This window comes from Motacilla alba, chromosome 18, assembly GCF_015832195.1.
Source record: "Motacilla alba alba isolate MOTALB_02 chromosome 18, Motacilla_alba_V1.0_pri, whole genome shotgun sequence".
NCBI lineage: Eukaryota > Metazoa > Chordata > Aves > Passeriformes > Motacillidae > Motacilla > Motacilla alba.
Window position 1 is genome coordinate 11,214,670 of NC_052033.1, and position 16,953 is coordinate 11,231,622.

The 16,953-nt window shown below is 61.9% G+C and overlaps 2 protein-coding genes across 2 annotated transcripts in view; both read right to left on the reverse strand.

Annotated features, from left to right (window-relative positions):
- BAIAP2 (BAR/IMD domain containing adaptor protein 2) overlaps nucleotides 1–9,330 on the reverse strand; it is a 29,413-nt gene extending 20,083 nt beyond the window's left edge. The window contains exons 1-3 of the mRNA XM_038157206.1: nucleotides 9,206–9,330; nucleotides 2,413–2,488; nucleotides 198–284 (exon numbers count right to left, since the gene is read on the reverse strand). Coding sequence (XP_038013134.1) covers nucleotides 198–284; nucleotides 2,413–2,488; nucleotides 9,206–9,277 — 235 coding nt within the window. The 5' untranslated portion in view covers nucleotides 9,278–9,330. The remainder of the gene's footprint in view (nucleotides 1–197; nucleotides 285–2,412; nucleotides 2,489–9,205) is intronic.
- Nucleotides 9,331–16,134: 6,804 nt separating this feature from the next.
- CHMP6 (charged multivesicular body protein 6) overlaps nucleotides 16,135–16,953 on the reverse strand; it is a 4,237-nt gene continuing 3,418 nt past the window's right edge. Inside the window, exon 6 of the mRNA XM_038157582.1 lies at nucleotides 16,135–16,155. Within this exon, the coding sequence (XP_038013510.1) occupies nucleotides 16,135–16,155 (21 nt within the window). The remainder of the gene's footprint in view (nucleotides 16,156–16,953) is intronic.

Below are 16,953 nucleotides of genomic sequence, written 5' to 3' on the forward strand. Positions count from 1 at the left end.
GAGGCACCAGCAGCCAGGGCCCCGCCACTCAGAGCTTCAGGGGCTTCTCCAGACGCATCGGCAGAAAATCCAGAAACACTGCTACCACTGAGACACGGCAGGACCAGCTCCACGCTGAGCTGTGCTCCCCAGCAGCACCAAAGATCTGCTTCACTCCCGGGCTGGGAATCTCCAGAAGTCTCCAGCTGGGGACTTACCCAATTCTTTTGATCCTTGGCTTTCGCTGGCCAACTCTCCCATCTTCACCAGAGCATCAAAGTACCCCTTGGCTGCGTAGGTCATGCCTAAAAAGCACCAGAAAATGGAGGTTATGCTCTCCTTAATGGCTGCTAGAACTTCTGGGGCACTGAGGAGACTCTGGACACTAAAATAGGCATTACCTCAAAGGGCTCGACCCCACGGGGAGGGACCACACAACAAACAGAGGAAAGGCAGCAGAGAGAGCTGGAGCGGGGAGATTACGGGGCAATTTAGGATTAAAAAAGGTCTGTGCAGGACTGTGGTGCTTTTCACTGCAGCGCAGGCATCAGGCTGCTGGGAGAAATCGCTGTGGAATAATTGAATATCACAGAGTTTCATTACAGTTCAGCCCTGTTTGTTGACATTGCAGCTCCGCACTCGACTCTAATCAGATAAGCAGGGGGTTTCCTCTAATCACAGAACACGCCGTACAGCCCCGGCTCCCGCCTTCCCGCGCCGCCTCTGCTCTGCCTCCTGGGCTCTGCACTTCCTCCAGCTGCCCCCAGCTCGGGGATCCAGGGGAAGGATGACCCGAGCCAAGTTAAAAATTACAGGAAGATCCCTGGCTCCGCAGCAGGGATGTGGGAAAAGCACAAAGGCAGTGATCCCACTGGTTATCCCAAAGCGCTGGGATGGGACAGCAGGGGACAAACAGCTCCACCTCCCAGGTAGTTAAATACCAGGAGAACAGCTCAGAAGAGTAAATAAAAACCACAGTCAGTCCCAAGGGTCAGCAGCTCTTCCCCCTGTCAGACCCTGCCTTTGCTCCCTGGAGGGAACCAGCAGGGAAAAGCAGCCCCAAACCATGGACCCCACTCTGCTGGGATCCCCAGGGATTTCTGGAAAGCTGCTGCCTGTGAGGAGGTCCCTGTGCCCCTGGAATTTTGGGAAAGCTGCTGCCTGTGAGGAGGTCCCTGTGCCCCTGGAATTTCAGGAAAGCTGCAGCCTGTGAGGAGGTCCCTGTGCCCCTGGAATCTCTGAAAGCTGCTGTGAGGAGGTGCCCTGTGCCCCTGGAATTTTGGGAAAGCTGCTGTCTGTGAGGAGGTCCCTGTGCCCCTGGAATTTCTGAGAGCTGCAGCCTGTGAGGAGGTCCCTGTGCCCCTGGAATTTTGGGAAAGCTGCTGTCTGTGAGGAGGTCCCTGTGCCCCTGGAATCTCTGAAAGCTGCTGCCTGTGAGGAGGTCCCTGTGCCCCTGGAATTTCGGGAAAGCTGCAGCCTGAGAGGAGGTGCCCTGTGCCCCTTCCCCGGGGATCAGAGAGCCCTGAGCAGTGGAGCTGGACGGGCGCTGCCCCGTCACAGTCACGGTGGGTGAGCCATTAAATCCCAGCTCAATCCAGTGCCCAGCGCTGGCAGGACGCTCTGTCCGGGCTCCTGGGAACAGGGGCAGGGCTTAAAATCCCTCCTGGGGACAGCCAGCAGCCTCACCTGACTCGTGGGGAAGGAAAGGTGCTGTGGGCAGGGAGCAGGAGCAGGATCCTCCCCAAAGGTCGGGTCCCAAACCCCCACACTTCAGACACCAAAGGGATTATCCCCTGGCTGAAGGTGATGACAGACTCTGCCCCAAGGGCATTTTCACTGGGATTGTTCAAAAATAAAATCCAGGGGACGCGTGCAGCTCTGAAGGGAGCAGAGCCCTCCCTGGAAAAACACAGCTCTGGGCTGAGCAAAGCTTAAAGCTCCTTAGAACCCGGCTGAGGAGGGCCCAGGCAGCGCACAAAGTTTAAGTCAAAACAGCCCATTCTGGGGTTTAATCAATTCCTGGCTTCCTTTTGATCACTTAAATCTACACCTCCCTAATGGCTCCCAATAGGATCCTGCATTCCCAATCAAGAGCTGCCACCAAGACTTTGAGGCTTTTCCCTTCTCCTCATTCTTCTGGGCAATTTAAACATTTCAATAGCACCTCTTTGAACGGAGCTTAAAACCTCAATTCTCAATACTTTAAACAAACATTTGAAGACTGTTTGCAGATGTGTTTTGTTATCCTGCTGCCTCCCAGCATTTTCTCCCTGGAATCCCTCCTGCATCCACGGCCTGGCACATCACCACCCTCCCAGCTCCTTCCCCACGGGAACAAGGAACTTTTCGACAAAAACCCGAAGATTTTCGACAAAAAACCCAAGGTTTTGCAGCTTTCCCCCTCCCCAGCCTGGCAGCCCCAGTGTCACTTACTTGCTAAGGCTTTTTCATAGGTCTTCCCCATAGAAATGAAATTCCTGAGGCTGGGGTTGAACTGCTCCATGATTGTCTAAAGGGAAGAGAACACGGCTGGGATTAGCAGGGATGGTGGGGAGCGGAGTGAACAGCTCTGTGCTCAGCTCTGCCCTGATAAACACAAAAAAGAAAGTAAAAGAAAAAAAAAATCCTCCCAGCTCCCTGGAAGAGGCCCCAAGGTCCTCCCTCATCCTGCAGCCCCACTGAGGAAGACCACGCTGGGTCTGAGAGGGGGCTCTGCAGTGCCGCAGCACCAGATGCTTCCCAGGAGAGGAAAGTGAATGCCCCAACCAGAAAACTACCAGATACAGCACAAATAACCACAGGAGCAGCTGTAGGTGGCTGTTAGAGGCAGCACCAGCCCTCAGACCAAGCAGGGAGGTGACCTGAGACCTGGGGACGGTGGCAGGAGATGTCCCCCTGCCGGGATGGCCACAGAGAGCAGCAGGGACGAGCAGGAGGGGCCGGAGAGCAGAGCCCCCAAATGTGCAGCCAGGATGAGGCAGAGCAGAGCCCCCAGCAGCCCCGAGCTGTGCCAGCAGTGCCACCGGGCTGTGCCCCCACCGAGGTGGCACTGCCCAGGGTGGGGGGGAGCGTGGGCAGCGCTGCCTGAGCTCTGCCGCCTCGCCCCACGGCCCTCGGCTCAGGTGGGGGAAGCAGTAATCGGCTCAGGAGGAGAAGAAGGGCTCTTTGTGTGCTTGGCCCTCCCTGGCAGGGCCCTCAGCCCCACAGGCACAGCCCCGCTCCCTCCCGGGCCCCTCTGCCCAAGGCCAGCTCCAGCCCCAGAGCTCTCCCAGCGCCCTGCCCCACCCTGGGGACACCCTCCCGCCAAGGTGCCCCCCAAAAAACGGAGCTCAGAGCCCGAGTGCCCCTGAGGGGGGATGCACCACGGGCATTCCCGCTGGGAACGGGGCTCTGCACCCCCAGGCTGCTGGCAGAGCCCCAGCCCGGGCAGGGAGGGAAGACGGGCAGACACTTACGGGGAATAAGCTGATTAAGCATCTGTCACCTCATCTGAGGCTGCCCGAACACTATAAAGCTCATTTTCTGCCTGAGGCATTTTTATCCCAGTCCCTGCTGCCCGGCCCTGCTGAATTTTCTCCCCACGTGTGCAGGGCTCCAGCCCTGGATCCCTCCTGGCTCCAGACAGGGCTCCTGAGGGCAGGACGCTGTGTGGGGCACCCCTCAGAGGGGTGGCATCACCCCAGGGCTGCTATTTCAGGAGAAATTCACCCATCCTTCCAGGCTGAGGATGTCCCCAAAGCCCGTCCCCAGCAGCTCCCAGGTCCTCCCAGCAGCAGCCACAACTGCAAAGGGCAGAAGATGATTGACGAGGCTAATGAGGAGCTGCCCCACTAATTAAGGCTGCAGGCCAACACCAGGGCCCCTGGAAGCTGTTTTGGGGCAGCTCAGAGCAGTTTGGTGGATGTGCTCAGCGTGAGAGGAGAAAATGAACCTGTAGCAACAAGCCAGGTGCTCCCCAACGTGTAGGAGACAATTGCAGAGCGGGTAATTAGCGCCGTGAGGATTGCTCCATCCTGCCCACACCACGCTCAACTCCGGTCCAAAATCCACCTGGGCTATCCCAGAGAGCAGCCAGAGGCTGGGAGCACCGGCCAGGACAGGGACAGGGACACAGCCCCAGCCCGAGCACTCTGAGGCCCAGCAATGGTTAAGCAGCAGAAAACGTTGGCAGAATTTCTGCAGGGAGGAGATTTTTCGGCGGCTTGCAGGTTCAGAGCAGTGTTTGTGTACGAGGACGTGCACGGGGATATGTAAATAGTGTGATTTTCTCAGCAGTGCCCGTGTAAACACATCGTCCTGAGCACGAAACCCGGGGAATTAATGATGGAACAGGATCCCCAGGCAAAGCACCGTCCAAAATTCAGCACATCTCGCCCAAAGCAGGGGGAATCAAAGCACAGCCCTGCCCTGGCACTGCTCAGGGCAGGTCCTGCTCCCCGCTGATCCACAAGAGAGGTTTGAGAGGTTTTAAAGAAACAAATAAAGAGATAAAAGCCCCCAAAGGGGCTCGTGGAGCGGCTGAAGGAGCGGGAAGGTGACTCTGTGCTGGCCAAATAAAATTCACCAGCCCCCAGGAGGAAGCTTGCTGAAAGTGAATGTTTTTAAAACATTGTCTGGAGCCTCCAACAAAAACAGCCTGGCAGGATGAGAGCACTGAAAAGGGCTCCTCACCCCAGAGATAAAAATAGCCTTTTCCGAGCCCTCCTCTCACTCCCAGGGTGGGAAGGGAAGGTGACTCCAGAGCCTTCACACCCCCCTCCAGGTGAGAGCCCGAGAGAAGCAGCGGGGAATGAACAGATCTGTGCCGTGGGATGGCTCAGCAGCATCACCCCTCACACCAGGGCCATGCTCCCCTGGCAACACAGGGCTCATCCCTCCCGGGGGGCACCAGGGGCTCTGGCAGGGCTGTGCCCCACAGGAGAGGTGAATCCAGGCTTGCAGGGCACCCACAGCAAAGCAACTACCCAGTACCACCGTGGCAGTGAAAGCAAACCTCACCCTCCCCAGATTTTGCCCCCTCAGCAGCACCCACAAGTTGTTTGCCTTCCAGGGGCCGCCTGGGCAGAGTTCAGAAAAACACAGACACAAAACCTGGCAGCCAAGGGTTGAAAGGGCTTTGCTTTGTTCCACCGAGCTGAATTCCCTGGGTAATACCACTCAGCTCCCCGGGATTGGCACGGCTTTATTCAGCTGCCAAAAATGAAACTAATGCAAAGCACAAGGTCTCCAGGACACGGCGGAGTGGGGGAAGAGGCAACAGGAACGAGGTCCCTTTTCTGCCCTCTGAGCACACTCCAGCTACAGCCAGGATGCTCCGAGCCGTAAATGAGCCCACAAGGAAAAGTTTAGAATCATGGGAAGGGATAAAACATCCCGAGCTGGAAGGAGCCCGCGAGGATCACGGAATTCCAGCTCCTCAATCCTAAATTTAAGTCCTGCTCAAGCTGGAAGTGGCTCAGGCTTCTCCTGCTCAGCAGCTGCAGGGCAGCGTTCCCAACACATCCCTGGAAGGAAGGGCTCAAAACCCACATGGATGTGGCACCTGGGCACGTGGCTCAGCGGCCTCTGAGGGAACGGCTGGATCTGATGGGCTCAGAGGGTTTTCCCAACCTTTTTAAGGATTCTGTGGCTCCCTGCAGGACTGACCCTGCACGGGGCCCAGCCGTGGGTTCTCGGGGTGACCATGACGAGCAGGCTGGAGGGACAGCACCAGGGGACTCTCCACTGCCCCTGTCACACTGCAGAAGCAGCTCAGCCCTAAGGAAGTTTTGTGTCTAAATGGGTCAGCCCTGCTCCAGGAGCACTTTCATCATTTTGCTATCAATATTTAATGCCCAGCAAAGCCCAGTGCTGCCTCCCCCATCACAGCTTGTCCTGCCTGGCACCATCAGGAGCGGCCCTGGGGGTTTCAGGAGCCAAGTTTCTGTCAAGGAGGAGCCCAGGGAAAATCAGGGAAAAAAAACAGTCCCCATCCAAAGGCATTTAGTTTCTCCTGGCTGTCATGCCACAGGACGAGGGGACCCAAGTCTCAGGGCAAGAGCTCTGAACATCTTTGAGCCGGGGTCTGGGTTTGAGGAGGGCTGGGAAGAGGATCCACACGGGGCACAGAGCAGCCAGCACTCTGGGAACACCCTCAGCACGCACCCGTGGCCAGCCCTGCAGGGCTGGGCCATCCTCGAGCCCTGGGGCTGGCATCTCCCCCAGGGAGCCAGAAGGGTCCCCAAAGAGGGGGGCTGAGCCCCAGGCTGTGGCCAGAGGAGCTGTTTGCCCTGTGCCCTGCCCTGCAACACGAGAGCAGCGCTGAAACCTTAACCACGGGCAGGCTGAGCGCAGGAGGCAGCGAGGGCACAGCAGCACCCGGGGAGCAGCACCCAGCTCCTGCAGCGTGGGACACCCCGGCCAGGCAGGAGCTGCTGCTCCCCAGCACCTCAGAGCCCTGCAGCCTGCAGCTGTCCCATCTCGGGGAGGCCAGGAGGGCTCTCCCAGCCTGGGATGGATGGATGGAGCAGCATTCCCAGCTCACAGCCCTGGCAGTGCCAGAGCCGTGGTGCCACCAAGCCCCACAGATTTCCCACAGCTGCTGCAGGAAGCCTCAAGGCAGGGAATTTGGGGTGCCACAGGCTGGCTCCTTCCTCCTGTGCCACACTCCTCATCCCTCCGCTCCAAACACACCAAACCAGCCACAGTTTCCCTCTCCCTTGAGGAGGAATCGCTCCCATCCCTCTGGGCATGAGGAGAGGCTGTGATGCCCCAGGAGCATCGATTACAGCTGATGGGGCGCTAAGGACCCGCAGGAATCCTGTCCACCTTCCTGCACGACAATTCCGCTTCGAGTTCGGGGTGTCGTTAGGCAGACACCTCTCCAAAGGCAGAGCCACTCGCACACCACCGCGAACCCATCTTCCGCACGGAAAAACGGCTTTAAAGCGAAATGGAGGTTGGGCTGTAAACGGCAATAATCTCATCTGGCAGGAGGAGACAGATCTGTCTTCGGGGGAAGCAAGATTTGCCAGTCCCTGCTTTCCGCAAAAGGACAATCCGGAGCAGGGGATGAGCGGGGAGGGAGCAGAGGGAGCTGCCCGTGCCCGCAGCCCGGCCGGGGCTCCCGGCGGAGCCCAGCCCGGCCGCCGTGCCGCTACTCGGGGTCCTGGCAGTGAATCAGCACCGCCAAAGGTGGGATTACGTTGGCGGAAGGTGCCAGCAGCCTCCGTCTCCCTCTGTAATTACTCCCCGTGTGTAGGCAGCTGCCTGTAGTGGCAGCATCGGCTCGGGGGCGGCTGACAGCTCCTCCACCAGCTCATTAGCACAGTCACTCCGAGGGTGAGCGCTGCTTCTGGAAAACCATGACAATGGGCTCCCCGAGCCGAGCGCGGCGCCTCGGGAAAGCCGGAGCCTGGCATGGGCAGCTGCTGCTCCTGCAAAGCCATGGGCAGGGGCACGGCAAGGGTCGGGCAGCCCGGGATGGGCACCCCGGCATGGGCAGGGGCATAGGAAGGGTCGGGCACCCCGGGACGGGCACCCCAGGATGGGCAGGGGCACGGCCAGGGTCAAACACCCAGCCTGGACCCCCGCGGGATGGGGCTGGGCGGCATCATCCCCCTCCTAGGGGTTGTCTCCTCCTGCCCATGGAAACGCTCAGGCTCCTGCACAGGCCTAAAAAAAAGAAAAAAGCTCGGGGATTGCAGCACTGGGACTGGTTCTGGAGCCAGAGACTCCAAAGCTTGAGGAGGTCCAGAACACCCCGAGCCCCCAGGTGGCCCCAGGGCGGCTGCGGTCCTCAGTGGAGCAGGGACACGCCAGGCTCTGGGGCACCGCGTGGCACACATCTCCCGAGGCCGAGGAAGCACTGCTGCTTCAGAGCAGCCCCTGCTCACCACAGAACACAACCAGAGAGCCTGGACCACCCTTCCCTGCTCCCAGCAGCGAGACACCGATTTTGGGGGAACCCACGAGATCTTCAGCAGCTCCGTCTCCTCACTGCCGGCATCCCAAGGAGCTGAGGTGTTCGCTGCCCGATGGACGCTGCGGGCTCCCCCAGGGCCCGGCTGCTGGCACCCCGGGCACCGAGGGGGCCAGGGCAGTGGCCGGGAACAGCCGGGCCAGCGGTCGCCCCCCAGCCCCGGTTCCCGGGCTCCGCACGTGTCGGGACAGCGCGGACTGCCCAAGGGCCGGGCCCGGGGTGACGGTGACCTGCTCCCCAAAGCTGTCATTAGCCCGTGCTTCGAGGACTACGCACCTCAAACAACAACTGAGTCACGGCTGGGGCTGCTCCCAGCCCCTGTTTGCCCAGGCGGCTCCGGCAGTGCCAGGGCACAAAGGCTGGGAGCAGCCTGGGTGCCAGCTCTGCCCCCGCCAAGGACAGCCTGCACGGGGGCACGTCCGGGCACACGAGCTGCCCGGCGGGGTGGGAGGAATCCCGGGGACCGCAGCAAAATGCCACCAAGACTCAGAGCGACCAAGATTTCGGGTGCCACAGCTGTGCCTGAACAGCTGTTACACCCCAGAATCGCCAAAACCAAGACAAGACTTCACAACTTCACTGCCCCGGTACTTTCTGTACTACATTCTTCTATCTTTTTTTTTTTTTTTCCCCCACTCTGTACTCCCAGGTAACTCAATCCAAGCCCTTAAATCACAGGAAATCGTGCAAGCTTCCCAGTTTAACAAACGACATCCTGCGTTGCACGTTCGGCTCCAGCAGTTTCAGTAGTCCTGCTCTCGAGACCCAGCAGAGCACAGACCGCTTCCTTCGGGGCGAACTCAAACCCCACGAATGTGGCATTTGCTCAGGACACCGGGAGCGAGGCAGAAAGGGAAAACTGAGAAATTCCCCAACTCCAGGGGACGAGGAAGGCTCTGAGGGCTCTGGACTGGGGCAGAGCAGCGAGTGCCGGCGGCGCGGGGCTGCCCCGCTCCGGGGTGATGCGGGGACAGCGCTGCCACCCCGGGCCGGACATCCCCACGCGGGTCCCGGTGCCCGCAGCTCACCGGGGAAGGCCGGGGGTGCCCGGGGAAGGCTCGGGGGTGCCCGGGGAAGGCTCGGGGGTGCCGGCCCGGCCGAGCGGCTCCGGGCACATCCCCGGGGCGGCCCCGACGGCGCCTCCGCCCGCGCCCGCTCTGCCCCCGCGCGTCCCGGGGAGGGGAAAGGCGAACATCCAACAACCCGAACAACTCGAATTACAGCAGGACGGGCGGACGCGGCGGCGGGCACCTGTTGCGGACTCACCTTGTAGACATTCTCGGTGAGGCGGTGCACCTCCTCGGAGCGGGCCATGCCGGGCGGGCCGGGCAGCACCATGGGCGGCGGCGCGGGGCGAGCGGGCGGCGGGCGGAGCCGGGCGCGGGCGCGGGGAGAACGCGGAGCGCCGGCCGCCCTGCTTTTTATGGGCTCCCGGAGGCCGTGCCCGCCCCGATCCGCCCCGAACCGCCCCGGCCAGCCCCGCGGGGAGGAGCCGGGCCGGGCCGAGCCGTGCCGCGGCTGTGCGGGGCTGGGAGTAACGAGAGGAGTACGAGCGTCGCGGGGGAGGGAGGGATGCACCGCGCTGTGCCCTCCGTGCGGGATCCCACGCCCATTCCCCATCTCCCATCCCCATTCCCCATCCCCATTCCTCATTCCCCATTCCCGATCCCCATTCCCCATTCCCCATCCCCCATTCCCCATTCCCCGTTCCCCATCCTCATTCCCCATTCCCCATCCCCGTTCCCCATGCCGCACCCCATTCCACGGCCTGTTCACTCCATGCCCCTCCTCCACCTCAATGCCCATCCCACACCCCATAACCTGCCCTACACTCCTGCCGTGCCTCACCCCACAGCCCACGGCCCCACACTGTCCCCCTGCTTTACCCCTCCCCGTAGCTCTCGCTGTGCCCCACATCCCTGAGCTGTCCCCCCTCCAGCCCCGCTGTACCCCCACTCTGGGGCTGTGCCCCATCCCCAGCCTGCCCTGGGGAGCAGATGGGTGAGGAGCAGGCGGAGAAGGAAGAGCTGCCCGTGGTTTGTGGGGCGTGGGGAAGGAGGGTGCACATTGTCCAGGGAGAGCAGAGGTGGGATGAGCCATCACCACGCCTACAGCTGGGGATGCTCAGCCCAAGGGAGACCCTGCCTGCCACCTCACTGTCCCCAGGCTGTCCCACCACCTGGCCAGCCAGGAGAGCCAGGATTCCCAAGGAGGCTCCTGCCAGAGCTCCCTCAGGTCCCCGTGGGACACCCAAGCCATGCATCCCTGTCCTTCCCACGCCTCGGATTTTGCCCAGGTGCTGAGGGACACCAGGAGCAGGCCCGTGCCCTAGGGCCAGTGTCCCCATCCCTGTGCCCTGCCTTGCCCGTGCCCTAGGGCCAGTGTCCCCATCTGTGCCCTGCCTCTCCCGTGCCCTAGGGCCAGTGTCCCCATCTGTGCCCTGCCTCGCCCGTTCCCTAGGGCCAATGTCCCCATCCCTGTGCCCTGCCTCACCCGTGCCCTAGGGCCAGTGTCCCCATCCCTGTGCCCTGCCTCTCCCGTGCCCTAGGGCCAGTGTCCCCATCCCTGTGCCCTGCCTCGCCCGTGCCCTAGGGCCAGTGTCCCCATCCCTGTGCCCTGCCTCTCCCGTGCCCTAGGGCCAGTGTCCCCATCTGTGCCCTGCCTCGCCGTCCTCCCCTGGGCTCTCTGCAGGGTTTGAGCCGTGCTCACACGGAGCCCCAGGGCCAGGCCGTGCCCCTGGGCGCAGCCGTCCTCTCCCTCCTCTCTGCTCTGAGGAGCAGTGAAACAGTTAAGCTGCTGAGCGCGTTCCTTCCCCCCCATCCATCAATTCCGAGAACAAGGAGCCCAGGTCGATAGCTTGGCCCCAAACCTCCCGTGTCTGCTCCCCTTCCCGCTCTCCCTCCCAGCCCTGGCAGGGCCCAGGAGGGCACCGACAGCAGCTGCTCCCTCCGGCTGCCTCTGGGTCCCATTTTGGCTTCTGCCTCAGAGGTTCCACACTCCAGAGCACAGCGAAGAATTTACAGCCCATGAGAAGGATTTTCCTCATGTTTCTGGAGTGGCCACTTAACTCTATCCCACTGGAAAGGGAGCAGCTGTGGGAGCAGGCCTGGGAGCAGGACTGCCCTGGGGGATGTCCCCAGAGGAATGCCTGGCTGCCTTCTGGGACACCACGGTGCCACTTTCCATCCCACGTGGGCAGACACAGTCGGCTCCCTCAGCCAGACAGCAGCACCTCGCTGGCTTTGCAGCGCTGGGGAGGGATTCAGGATCAAGCAGCCAGGAGTAGAGTGCCTCTCCCTGCATCTCCATCACCTTATTTTTAGTTACGTTATGTAAGTTCTTCGCTACGTCATGGATGTGGGGGGTTCTTGCATCTAATTCCAGTGTGACAGCCCAGCAATTCAAACAAGCTGTTCCTCTGGTGAGGAAGATAAAAGGATTTGTAATTTCTGATAATAAAAGAGGCCTTTTGGGACGGCCCTCAGAGAATCTCTTCCATCTAGGCCTGCTCGCAGACAGCCGCTCCACTTTCTTCCCGTGCTCTGCCCCTCCTCATCCCCTGGAATTTGAGTGCTGAAAACCTTTCTCCCTCACATCCCCCTGCTCCCGGCGCGGCTCCACGGCTGGGAGCAGCCAGGGAGTTCAATTCCCCAGAGTCAGAGCCACATGGAGTGAACGATCCTCGTCCCTGGCTCTTGCCATGTGTCCCTGGCTCTTGCCATGTGCCCAGCTCCCGGCTGGCAGCGGCGGCCGGGGCTGCCCGGGGCAGGGAGCGGTGCCCGAGCCCGCTGCGGCCCCGCAGCCTCCCGCACACCCTGCGAGTTCTCAGCAGGAAAAACCTGCCTCTGCCGCCTCGTGCCGTGGCGTTTGCTTTGATTGCCTCTGATTTATTTATTTTATTTTTTGTTCCCCTGGTTGCCGCTCGCCGCCTTTCTGCCAGGGTGATTCACTCCCGGGGCTCGGCGCAGCTGGAGCGCGCCCAGGGTAACCATGGTGCCGGAGCCCCGTGGGGTACCCGAATCCCCGCGGCGCCTTCCCCGTGTGAAGGAGGGCCCGTGCAGCGCGGGGGGAACCCCCACGCCGGGCCGGGAGCAGCGGCGGGATGAGCAGGCGGCAGCCCCGGCCATCGCTCCCCGGGGTGGCGGCACCGCGGCACCCGCGGCCCCGGCCACCTCCAGCCCCGGGCGGAGCCGAGTTGCTGTGGCAACAATAACTTATGTAATCCGCCCCGCTCGGCTGCAGGTGTGGGGAGGAAACTGTGCTATTTTCCGAGTTCCATTAGGTTCCTTCTTCATTACCGGCGTGGCGCGGCGCCAGCGCTCCCGGCCGGGTCACACGCCCGGCACGGGGACGGAGGGTGGGGACGGGGCAGCGATGGCCGCGACAGTGGCGGCTGTGACAGTGACAGCCAGGGCCGTGACAACCAGGACAGTGATGGCCAGGGCAGTGACGGCCAGGGCAGTGACAACCGGGCCAGTGACAACTGATGGCAGTGAGAACCAGGGCAGTGATGGTCAGGGCAGTGACAACCAATGGCAGTGACAGCCAGGGCCGTGACAACCAGGACAGTGACAGCCACAGCAGAGATGGCCAGGGCAGTGACAGCCAGGGCAGTGATAACCAGGGCCGTGACAACCAGGACAGTGACAACTGATGGCAGTGAGAACCAGGGCAGTGATGGCCAGGGCAGTGACAACCAGGGCAGTGACAACTGATGGCAGTGACAACCGGGGCAGTGATGGCCAGGGCAGTGACAACTGATGGCAGTGACAGCCAGGGCAGTGATGGCCAGGGCAGTGACAACTGGTGGCAGTGACAGCCAGGGCAGTGACAGCCAGGGCAGTGATGGCCAGGGCAGCAGTGGCTGGAGCAGTGATGTCCGAGGGCAGTGACAGCAGCTGCACCTTGGGACAGTTCCCCCTGTGCTCCCAGCTTGGGGACACTCTCCCTGCTCCTGAAGTGCCACCCTGGTGGCTGCCAGGGAGGGACGCGGGAGGGAGGTGCTGCAGGGCAGCATCACTGCCCAGGGAGGGGAGCGTGGCACCGCGGGGTCACCGAGAGCTGCCACATCCTCAGCGACTCAGGGAGCCTGCGGTGACGTGGAGAGGGGAGAAATCAAGGTGGGTTGGAATCCCTGGGGCATTTCAGTGGGATGTGGCACTGGCCAGCACGGAGAGAAGGAAGCAGAGGGACCGTCACGGCACCAGTGCTGACTTTTGTCACAGTCCCTGAGAAAATGCTTGGATTTTCCCAAGGAAGATTGAGCCCCAGCTGCTCCAGGGGGTCACTGGGTTCTCCCGGCACTGCCAGAGCAGGAGAGACTGGCAGGGAACGAGACCAGGCTGAAGAAGTCACCTCCATCTCCATCTCCCCTGTTTGCCCACTCAGTCCCGCTGGCTCTGAGGCAGCCCCTGGCTCTCTGATCCTCCTGGCTCTCTGATCCCCCTTTCCAGCTGAAGGGGAAGGCTGAGCCCACCCAGCCCTGGGTGCCCGGCACAGCCCGGGTGGGACAGGTGTGTACCCGAGTGTCCGATGAGATTCCCAGGAGCTGCCTGTGCCGTGGTCCTGGGCAGATGGCTTCTCCATCAGAGCCCTGACATCACTGCCAGCCCTCCCTGCGCTGTGTCAGGAAGTTTTCCTGTCTAAAATAACCTAAACGTGATTTTCCTGACATCTGGGGGTCACTGGGGAATCGGCCAGGTGGGTTTGAGCCAAACCAATCCCCGCGAGCTCAGGAGGTGTTTTCCCTGAGCGCCTCACTCAGTTCTGTCCCCTGCCCTCCTTGCGGGGCCCCTCCTCAACCCCAGGCTGTCCCCCCACTTCCTTTGGAGCACCTCACCCAGGAGCTGGGCCGGCAAACCCCACACAGTTCCCAGGTCTTGGAGCATCCCCCAAACCCAGCCTCAGCCTCCCCCGTGCGGGGCAGCCGCTGCTCACCGGGACTCCAGCAGGTGCCTCGAGCTGACAGTGAGCAGGTTTGGGTTAAATATTGGGAATAAATTCCTCCCTGGGGGCTGGGCAGGCCCTGGCACAGGTTTCCCAGAGAAGCTGTGGCTGCCCCTGGATCCCTGGAAGTGTTCCAGGCCAGGCTGGACAGGGCTTGGAGCGAGCTGGGATAGCAGAATGTCCCATGAGCTTCAAGGTGCCTCCCAGCTGGCTGGGTTTGAACAGACAGGTGTCTGCTGAGGAAGGCAGGAGCCTCCCGTGGAATGGCAAATGGCAACCCCCTGCTCCGATTTATTATTTTGAAACTAAGGGGCTCCCGTGCAAAGATGTGGGAGTGGGAATAACAGCTCTGAACTGGGAAAATTAAAATATAAATGCAATAGTACCAACAAAAACCCCATAGACAGAGTCAGAACATGCCCTGACCCGCTGTGGGTCAGGGTGGTGGCAGCAGTGCCATTCCATGGTGGCTCAGCCCTCCTGCAGGGCCAGCTGTGCTTCTGCTGGAGCAGGGATCCTGCACAAGGGGGGAGATTTCCGCTGGAGCTCCAGGGCTGCTGGAGATGGGCCTGGAATTCCTCTGGGAATGCAGGGCAGGAGAAAGCTGCTCCTCTGGGAGTGCAGGGGGCAAAGGCTGCTGTGCTGTTCCCAGGCTCAGATCCGATCCAGGTGGGAATGCTTGGCTCCTGCCCTGGGCAGAGCATCTCCCATGGCATGATGGAATTTTATCAGCCGTGCAGGGACACTCAGTGGCCATGGACAGAAGATAATTAATAATTAATGGCCCATTGACAGAAGACCTCTCCTGGAGGGAGGGTTGGTTGTGGGAGAGATAAAGAAAAGTGCCCAATTTACAGGAGATAAAGAAAAGTGCCCAATTTACGGGAGATAAGCGCCCCACCTTTGGCAGATGGCAATAAGCACACACCCAGCTACCCCTGAGACACAGCCCGGCCCACTCCGTGAGTCTGTCACTTGGTGCTGGTGGCAGCTGGTCCCTGAACCATCAGGGGTCAGGACTCAGAGGCTGACCCTGGGCTGGAGATGTCCTGTAGCAGCTCCCAGCAGCTCAATCCTGCCAGCAGCCCCAGCAAAGCCATTTACTGCGGATTAGCCGCGGAGGAGCAACGCGGGCCCTGCTTCCGCAGGCTGGAGCTGCAGTGCTGGACCCGGCCACCCCAGCTCCGCCCCGCGCTTCGGCCCGGGGACCCACAAGGTGGGGTGGGCTGATTTCACCACGGGGAAACTGAGGCACGGCGAAGAACCGGGCCTCTCACCATGCCAGGGTTCCCTGAATCCCGTGGGAAGCAGCGGCTGAGCGAGACTCCCGGCAGTGCAAGCTGCTGTGCCCGGGGATTCGGGGACGGGTCTGCTCCCTGATGTGACACACGTGTCACTCTCTGCCTCGGGCACCTGGCCCTGCCTTTGGTGAGGGTCACAGAACCTGGGGACTGGGTGCCATCCCTGGGGCACTGATGGCAGTCCCCAGAGGGACCCCAGCACCTGGCCCCGTGTCCGTGGCGAGGGTCACAGAGCCTGGGGACTGGGTGCCATCCCTGGGGCACTGATGGCAGTCCCCAGAGGGACCCCAGCACCTGGCCCCGTGTCCGTGGGCTGCAGGAGCCGGGCAGGGCTGGGGCACTCCTGGTGCCAGCAGCGTTCCCCGGGCCCGGCGGGGCGACAGCCCTGCCACATGTCCCCCGTGTGTCCCCCTGTCCTGCCAGGGGCCGGAGCAGGCTCGGCTCTCCCGGGAGGCTCCCGGGGAGCGCAGGCACAGGGAGGAGCCGGGATGACGGAGGGAACGCGGAGTGGGTGGGAGAACAAAGCGCTGCGGATGCTGAGCGGAGCCTGGGAAGATGGAGGCACCGAGGGGAATGAGGGGTGCAGGGAGGGAATGAGAGATCCAGGATGGGAATGAGGGATCCAGGATGGGAATGAGGGATGCAGGGTGGGAATGAGGGATCCAGGGAGGCTCTGGCTGCTGCACGAGGCCAAGGGGCAGCGGGGCTGGCACTGGCTGTGTGACAGTCGGACACATTCCCTGCTGCCATCCCTGGGGCTGGGAGGGCTCCACAGCAAACCCAACCATGCCATGCCCCTGGGGCTGGGGGAGCAGAGCTCTGTGTTCTGGGGGAGCCCCAAAACGCGCCGGGCCCCCCTCCCCGCCGGGCTGGGGCACAGCCCTGGCCCTGTCCCTCCTCACCTGCCCCAGCTCCTGTTTCTCGAGTGAGTAATGCTGAATTACAGCGCTAAGGAGCTCTCTGGGGATCCTTCGGAATAACAGGAATAGTTTATGCGATTTGCATAATTGCTATGATGGGATTTCGCATCACGTTGCTGAGCTCGGGGAAGCGTCCCGGGCAGAGCCGAGGTGCTGCTGGGGGCCCTGGGCACCCTGGGGGGCTCTGGGCACCTCTGGGGGCTGCCTCCCTCCTGCCCAGCCCTGCCTGGTCACAGAGAGGTGGCAGAAGGGCCAGGTTCAGGTCCCGCTGCCATCCCCTGCCCGTGTCCCCCCCGTGTCCCTCGGGCACGTTTTCCTGTCCCATGGCCACTTCTGCCGGCTGTGGCTGCCCATCCCAGCTCCGGGAAGCAGCAAAACGCTGCCTCTCAGCCCCGAAGGACACGGTGCCGAATTCCCCAGCTCCTGTTCCAGCCCCAAGGCCACCCAGCTCCCCGCACGGCATCTCCAGCCTCTGCGCAGGGACGCGGCTCCTCCTGTCCCAGCACAGCCCAGCCTGGGACTGCTCTCCTCTCATTTCCTCTCTCGCTAATTAATCACGGGGCAGCCCTGGAGCAGCCTGGCACGGCTCTGCTGGGCTGCCGGGGTTGGGGACACAGCTGGGGACACAGGCTGGGGACACGGGCTGGGGACACGAGCTGGGGACACGGGCTGGGGACACCCGTCACGCGGCAGCGCTGGCCCTCGGGGACACCCGGCGTGGCCACGGCTTCACCCACGACTTGAGGAGCCACATTCCACGGCAGGGCAGGGCAGGGCAGCAGAAGTGGTGACACGGGGACAAGTGCCACCTCCCAGTGCTCCTGCGGCCCCCAGGAGGAGGAATTCT